The sequence below is a fragment of the Rattus rattus genome, chromosome X (genome assembly GCF_011064425.1).
Source record: "Rattus rattus isolate New Zealand chromosome X, Rrattus_CSIRO_v1, whole genome shotgun sequence".
Taxonomy (NCBI): domain Eukaryota; kingdom Metazoa; phylum Chordata; class Mammalia; order Rodentia; family Muridae; genus Rattus; species Rattus rattus.
In genome coordinates, this window is record NC_046172.1 from 93,917,082 (window position 1) to 93,925,106 (window position 8,025).

The 8,025-nt window shown below is 41.5% G+C and overlaps 1 protein-coding gene across 1 annotated transcript; it reads right to left on the reverse strand.

Moving 5' to 3' along the window:
- Positions 1–1,008: 1,008 nt before the first annotated feature.
- LOC116888930 (cysteine protease ATG4A-like) lies at positions 1,009–7,389 on the reverse strand. The gene is made up of 4 exons (XM_032890172.1): positions 7,167–7,389; positions 6,093–6,149; positions 2,649–2,757; positions 1,009–1,976 (listed from the first exon to the last, which is right to left on the reverse strand). Exons 1-4 carry the CDS (start codon positions 7,200–7,202, stop codon positions 1,906–1,908), a joined length of 273 nt encoding a protein of 90 aa, XP_032746063.1. The 5' UTR covers positions 7,203–7,389; the 3' UTR covers positions 1,009–1,905.
- Between the last annotated feature and the right edge of the window lie 636 nt (positions 7,390–8,025).

The following is an 8,025-nucleotide window of genomic DNA, read 5'->3' on the forward strand; positions in this document are numbered from 1 at the left end:
AAGAAAGGCATTTTCAGTGGCCTCAGGATCATCTACCAATTAAGTTAAAATAAGGAAACATTAAAAATCAGTCAAATGAAACCTTCTGACTGGAGAGATGGCTCAGCAGTTAAGAGTGCTTGCTGCCCAAGCAGGAGGACTGAAGTTTGGGTCCCAACACCCACATGAAAAAGCCACTAGTCCTGTGTATGTCTTAACCCCAGCTTCGAGGGAAGTGGAGACAGGAGGATGGCTGGGTGTTACTGCCTTCCACCCTAACCAAGAAAACATGAGCTCCAGGTTCATGGAGAGATCCTCTCTCAAAAGATTGTACAGAGAATGATAAAAGAGGACACCTGATGCCCAAAGAGAGCCTCCACTTCTGCCAGGGATGTCTTGCCTCTGTGAGTCAATGCACATGTGCATATATGCACACAAATAAATATTAAAAATGAAATCTAAACTATATGTGGACACACGTGGATATCTTTCATGTGCAAAAACTTAAATATGTTTACATATGCATAAAACAATTCAGTGGAAGGATAAACAAGAACAACCCAGGAGTTTTCAGGGAAGGAAACCGACCCGTGGGAGAGAATGGTATTATCCTGAATACCATTTTTCACCTTTTGAATTTTAAACCTATGGAATATATAACATACTGGCAAAAAAGAAAGGAAGGAAGGAAAAGGAAAAGGAAAAAAGAATGAAACCTAAGGAAAGAAGTGAGTTGGTCAGTACAATTTTGAGACTCCAGATATTGGCCTCCTGTAATCTCTGTAAAGAATGAAGATGAATTGTAGACCCATGTGAAACACACACTTAAAGGGGCAACAAAAAGAAGATAGGTAGATACTGTGGAGAGTTGAGCATCTTCCTTGCCGCATATTCAGCACAGGCAACTTCATGAGTATGTCCTTCCAAACTTAGAAAGGTGTTAGCCCTAACATGTCTTGGACTTTAATGGACAGACTGAACGTCATCATATGACTAATTCTTTCTACATATAGTTCCCAATAAAAACAGTATAATTCAAACAATTTATTTAATCCTTCAAACAAAAATCAATGCTTTAAGTGAGTGATTGGCAAGGCCAGTCCAGCCCTCCACTTGCTTTTGTAAATCAAGTTTTATTAGATTACAGCCATGCTCAGTCACATGCATATTGTCTGGGGCTGTTTTTACAGAGTAAGATAGTTATGACAAAGGCCACCAGGTCTACAAAGCCTAAAATAATATCTTTACAGAAAAAGTTTGCTGACCTCTGCTTCAAGTGATCGTGGTTTGATTTAAGGATATGGTGACATCTAGTGAAAGTATAAGTAAAGATGGAGATTGTGACCTATCAAATAGGTTTCTCCAAAAAGGAAGACATTTAAGAAGTGTACATTTGACAAATATTTTGATAAAAATTATAGTTATGTAAACTGCATATTCAGATTATTTAACAAGAGTATTTCTCCCTGATTCATTTATTTTATTATTTGAGCAAGAAAACAGATTTCTTCTTCGTATTTAGCCCCAAAGAGGTCACACCTGAAAGGGTGAGGAAAGATCGTATAACTGTCTCTCATCTGCTCAGAGTTGCAGCAAGATGGGAGATGCTGTCTGTCTTCCAAATGCCCTCGTTTCAGTTGCTGAAGAATTGCTATCACCAAGACGAGCTGGGAAGCAATGGATTCTGAATCTTCTCCTAGACTCCACGATTTTTCTGTCTTTCAGGGATGACTTGGTGTCATTGGTTTGCTCTTTTTTGTTTTAGTTCTGAGAAAAAGGGCAATCGGCTCAGTCACAGTTGCTGTTTAGTTCCTATGCTATTGGCATATCAGGCACTTGCTGACCAGAAAAGTTTTATGTAACAAGTTCATGTTCTTGTGATGCCAGATTGAGGGCAGAAGAGCACCTCATTGAGTTCTCACTATCCTACACACTCAGAATCTCAAAATCTTCCTCCAGGTCAAAGTCCTCCAGTTGTTCAGTAGAGTCTATGAATTCTGTTGGAATAGAGAAAGGAGAAAGGAGAAAAGCTTGACACTTGGATGGATGCTCCCCTCCCCCCCGTCAAGATACTACCCAGCCACTGCCATTCTGAATGGTTGAATCGATTTGCTAAAATCAAGGTTTGTCTGGAGGAAATATACAATGAGACCTACTATAAAGTATTAAACTTTTTCTTTAAGACTCAAAGTGATCAGGTCTGTTTATATAGGCCTGATCACAGTGGTCTGCTTGAGGTGCTCTTTGGCTTCCAGACAGTTTCTCTGTTGAGAGGCCTTGGGATGTAGTGCAAGCTGGCCTGGAACTCAGGATCTTTAACCTCATCATTTTGAGTGATTACAGGTACACGAATACCAACCCAAACATCAAGGTACTTTTTGACTTAGCCAGGCCTCTGGTTTGTCATTCTAAAACAAATGTTAGTCATCTTTATTTCACAATGATAAATCTTTTACACTGAGTTAATATTCTTTTTCTTATCAGTCTTTAAAGCCAACAAACATCAGCTTCTTTAAAACTTATAATAATTAAAAGCACCATACTTTGCTCAGACTGGATGAGCAGAAATTTCACTTTTCATAAATGAGATGAACCACAGTTGCCTTTATATCAGCAAACAGTTGTAACATGTTGGGTCTGCTGGCCAAGAGCTTACAAAAATAGCTTACCTGCCCCTGTGGTTGTCACTTCTGGCTTGGCTGGAGGTACAAAGGGAGGCCAGTGTGATGGATGTTTCTGAACTAATTCAAACATCCTCAAATTCTCCTTTAGAATTTCCTGGGTAGACCAAGAAACAGCTGTAAATACCATGGAGTCACTACTCTTCTGTTTAGTTCGCAATTCATGAACCTAAACCCCGAGCTTAGCCTGGCAGTTGGCAAGTGTACAAAGAATACCTAGCAAATATATTCATCCTCAGGGCTGCAGAGATGGCTCAGCGGTTAAGAGCACTGACTGCTCTTCCAGAGGTCCTGAGTTCAATTCCCAGCAACCACACGGTGGCTCACAACCATCTGTAATGGGATCTGATGTCCTCTTCTGTTGTGTCTGAAAACAGCTACAGTGTATTCGTATAAATAAAATAAATAAATCTTAAAAAAATACATTCATCCTCTACTTGAATCATCTGACAACCCTGGCTGACTTCAATTCTGGATTCTGTCGATAAGGCAAGAAGGACACTGGAGCTCATAGCTAATGGAGCCTAGTATGGACTGATCATGGGACTCAGAGAGTTTACTGGGAATCCAAGGTCAACTCAGTGAACACATGAGGTGTTCCTTAAAAAGTCATTCAATTCAATTCAATTCAATTCAATTCAATTCAATTCAATTCAATTCAATTCAATTCGATTAAATATGCCCCAACAGAATTCTGGTACAAATTAGCCTGCTTTCAGTTCTTGTCCAAATTTAAGAAACATATCCTAGGGGCTGGAGAGATGGCTCAGAAGTTAAGAGTACTTGCTGCTCTTCCAGAGGTCCTGAGTTCAAATCCCAGCAACCACATGGTGATTGTTCACAACCATCTGTAATGAGATTTGATGCCTTCTGCTGGCATGCTGCTTTATTTATAAAATTTATAAACTAATTTTAAAATTAAAAAAGAAAAATATTTAAAAAAGAAAAATGGGGGTTGGGGATTTAGTTTTAGTGGTAGAGCACTTGCTAGCAAGCGCAAGGCCCTGGGTTCGGGTCCCCAGTTCAAAAAAAAAAAAAAAAGAAAAATGTAAATGATACAGCTATCATTACATTGTCATCTGGCTTCAAACAGAATGTAGAGCTTTACTACATTCTGAAATGGAAACACATCCTTTAAAAAATAACTCTCTTGGAGCTCAGTGGTTGGGATCACTCTCTGTTCTTCCAGGAGCAAATTTAGTACCCAGCATCTACAATGGGCAGGTCACAATATGTATCTAAGGCTCCAGAAAACCCAATGCCCTCTTCTGGCCTCCATAGGTATCTGAATAAACAGGGCATAATCACGCAGACACACAAAAGTAAATTGCAAGCTGGTACAATCACTCTGGAAATCAGTCTGGTGGTTCCTCAGAAAATTGGACATTGCACTACCTGAGGACCCAGCTATACAACTCCTGGGCATATACCCAAAAGACACATGCTCCACTACATTCATAGCAGCCTTATTTATAATAGCCAGAAGCTGGAAAGAACCCAGATGCCCTTCAACAGAGGAATGGATACAGAAAATGTGGTACATCTATACAATGGAATATTACTCAGCTATCAAAAACAATGACTTTATGAAAATCATAGACAAATGGAATGAACTAGAAAATATCACCCTGAGTGAGGTAACCCAATCACAAAGGAACATACATGGCATGCACTCACTGATAAGTGGATATAACCCAAAACTCAGAATACCCAGGATACAATTTACAGCCCACATGAAGTTCAAGAAGGATGACCAAAGTGTGGATGCTTCATGCCTTCTTAGAAGGGGGAACGAAAATATTCATAGGAGAAAATATGGATTCAAATTGTGGAGCTGACACTGAAGGAAAGGCCATCCAGAGACTGCCTCACCTGGGGGATCCATCCCAAATACAGACACCAAACCCAGACACTATTGCTGATGCCAAGAAGTGCATGCTGACAGGACCCTGATATAGCTGTCTCCTGAGAGGCTCTGCCAGAGCATGACAAATACAGAGGCGGATGCTCACAGCAGCCAACCACTGAACTGAGGACAGGGTCCCCAATGGAGGAGTTAGAGAAAGAACTGAAGTAGTTGAAGGGGTTTGAAACCCTATAAGAACATCAACATCAACAAACCAAACACCCCAGAGCTCCCAGAGACTATACTACCATCCCAAGAGTATACAAGGATGGACCTATGGCTCCATTGGCATATGTAGCAGAGAATGGCTTTGTCGGGCATCAATGGAAGGAGAGGGCCTTGGCTCTGTCAAGGCTCGATGCCCCAATGTAGGGGAATGCCAGTGAGGGGAGGCAGAAGTGGGTGGGTTGGTAACAGAGCACCCTCATAGAATCAGGGGGAGGAAGAATTGGATAGTAGGTTTCTGGAGGGGAAACTGGGAAAGGTGATAACATTTAAAATGTAAATAAAATAAAGAAATATTTCTCTTGAACTGGACATGGTGGCTCATATCTAAGGTACACTGAAGGTTGAAGAAGTATCGTAAAATTCTTCATACTGAATTCCAGGCTAGCCTGAACCACATAGCAATAGCTTCTCTCAAATAAATAAATAATTGTAAACTCTATATTTCATTTCACTAAACTATTATCTGAGGTTACAGGTTCTATTAGGGATGTCAGTGCTAATTATGTGTTCATTATGAAGAAAAATATTTCCTCTCTTTGTATATAGCATTCTGGGCTCCTGTGATCCTTTGGTTTTAGAGCTAGAGCTTCGTGTCTCAGGTACCCAACCTGATGCTTTAAATAATCACTCCCTGTGATCCCCCTTCATTCATTCATTCAGTGAATGTATAGCAATATATGACGTCGATATTGTATGTGTTAGAGACTGACAATGAGGGAAATGGATACAGAGACTGGTGAACCAATGTACAATTCTCTATTAAACAATATACCAAAACCAGAAAATAATCACTTATCACATTTCTGCAAATGCTAATCCCTTTCAGTGGCCATGTGCCTGTATTTTATATAAACAAGCCAGTTAATAGAATGAAAAGTCCTCTAAACCATAATGAAATATACTGGGTTGTAAATAAACCACTAAACACCTAGAAAGCACTTTCGTCTCTTTGCTCACTTTTACAAACACAGGAAGGAAGAAATGCTGACTAAGCAATGTGAAATGGGCAGTTGGAGGTTGGAACTGCCTGATATTCGCTGAGCATTTCAGGTGCCTTAGCGAGCTGCAATGCTAACTTTCACTGCTGAGTCTATCTTTCGGCTGATACATGCAAAGGCTTAAAAGTCTTTATTCACTTTCCCCAAACTTATGTCCAGTTCTCCACATTGGACAGGTTCTTTTTCATCTTATATCAAACTGTTTTCATGTTGTTATATAAAAGTAATCCTAAAAACATAGTCATCATTAGTAGCTTTCTTTCATGTTTATGCTGCTTTTAAAAATCCATACATACTTACCTTCTGAACAAGACTACACCAATTATCAAAGTCTTTCTCTTCTTTGCAGAAAAATCCCTTGGGTGAGGAAGAAGAACACTACTTAGAATTCCCCCTTGCAAGATTGAGCTATTTTCCCAGAATTAGGAAGTGGGCCACCATCTTGCCATGCATTTTCCTGGTGGCACATGAAGTCTGACTGGCTGGTCTTCTCTCTCCCCTAAATCACTGCATAAAATTTGCACATACCTTGCAATTCTTTCTCTTCTTCCCTCCTCTCCCTCCTTCCCTCCCTTTCTGTCCCTTACTTCCCCCTGTCTCCTCCCTCCCTCCATCCATTACTCATTCTCCCTCTTCCTCCTGGTCTCTAGCTTCTGTCTTGCCTTCTCCCTCCGCCATCAGCACTGCTGGACATTTTAACTTGTATGAAGCAGCAGTGTCCTTCTGTCCTGACAGTCATCCCTCAGTAGGAGAAATGGTCCTGAACAAAGGGTTACGGCTCAGTCTTAGTCACTGGTACTCTGATGGATGAAACAGGGGATGACGATGTAGACAGCCCTTTTCAATGTATGCTGACAGCAACCACACTTTCCCCAGCTACCCTGAGACAGCCTGCGTTTGGGCATCAAGAAATAGATGCTGACCTCTCAAGGACTCTTACTCCCTTATCCCTTCCTCGTCCTCACCCACCTTAAATTTATATGGCAAACATTTGAAGGCAATAAGGAATAGGATGAGAGATATTAATGCTACTGACTTTTATACAGTGAGTACATTGTGCCTGATCCTGTACTGTCTATATATGTTACATCTCACGTAACCAAATTATGAGGGAAGTAGCGTGTTCCTACTCCTAGACATGTGAAGACTGATGCTCAGAAAGGTTAAGTGACTTTACAACTACATCGTTAAGTAGCAGAGCTTGGGGCCTAATGTGAAAAGCCTGCCTCCAGGGTCCATTCTTTACCTACCATATCACTGTGCCTCATTTAGGGGTGCTGAGCAAGTATGCTCTTAACAACCACTGTGCTCCCTAACAACCACTTGCCAAGGAACCTATTGTAAAGAGGTTACCACCAAAGCTCCTTGACCCACCAAGGCCACAGAAGGATCCAAGTTCAGGATACTCATCCGCTGTGGAGACTGCAGGCAATGGAAAGTGTGGTCGTCTACTAGTCCACTCTCTTCAGTGTCAACGAAGGTCTGGGTTGTGTGAGGATCCAAGAAAATGAGCTCGTCACCTGTTTTATGAAGGCACTGTTACTCTTTGAAGAAGCACTGGTCCTGGCCCCACTGCTGTCCTAAGGACAACCTCCCCCACCGACCCCCAGTTCTCCGAACCCCTTCCCTTTCAACAGTGAGAATGGGATGACAGGAAGCCCAAAGCCACGGTGAGCATGCTTGAGAGAAACCGCGTGTGCCAAAATCTAATTATTCAAAGAGAAATTTGACCTAACATCTCCTCTATATCCAAGTCCCCAGATGAAAAGGGATAGGTTTGGAAAAGGTGGGGATGACAGAACACAGGACAGCATGGTATGGCAGGCTCTGTGAGCAGCAGTTGCAAAGAGAATCCCTAAAGCTGTGCGCTCTAATACCACTAGGGGGCGATCTACATCTTTCAGCGTTGGAAAACATCTTGAGACAGACCACTGATTCTCAGATCCAGATTCAGAGATCATCTCTAGAAATGGAAAAGGCCTTGGCCTCCAACGGATATTCTACCTGCACGCAACAGGGATGCTAACCTCTGTGGATCAGAACCCAATGAGCTGACACCGGCTCACTGATTAACAATTAGCTAGTGGGTTAGTCATTGTGAGCAAGCTTGTTAGTTCCCATCAGAAAACACAACCTCTGTCACGTAAACTTCAGTATAGATGAACTTCACTGGAAAAAACTACTTGGGATGACTAGCTGACGTGTGTGTGTGTGTGTGTGTGTGTGTGTGTGT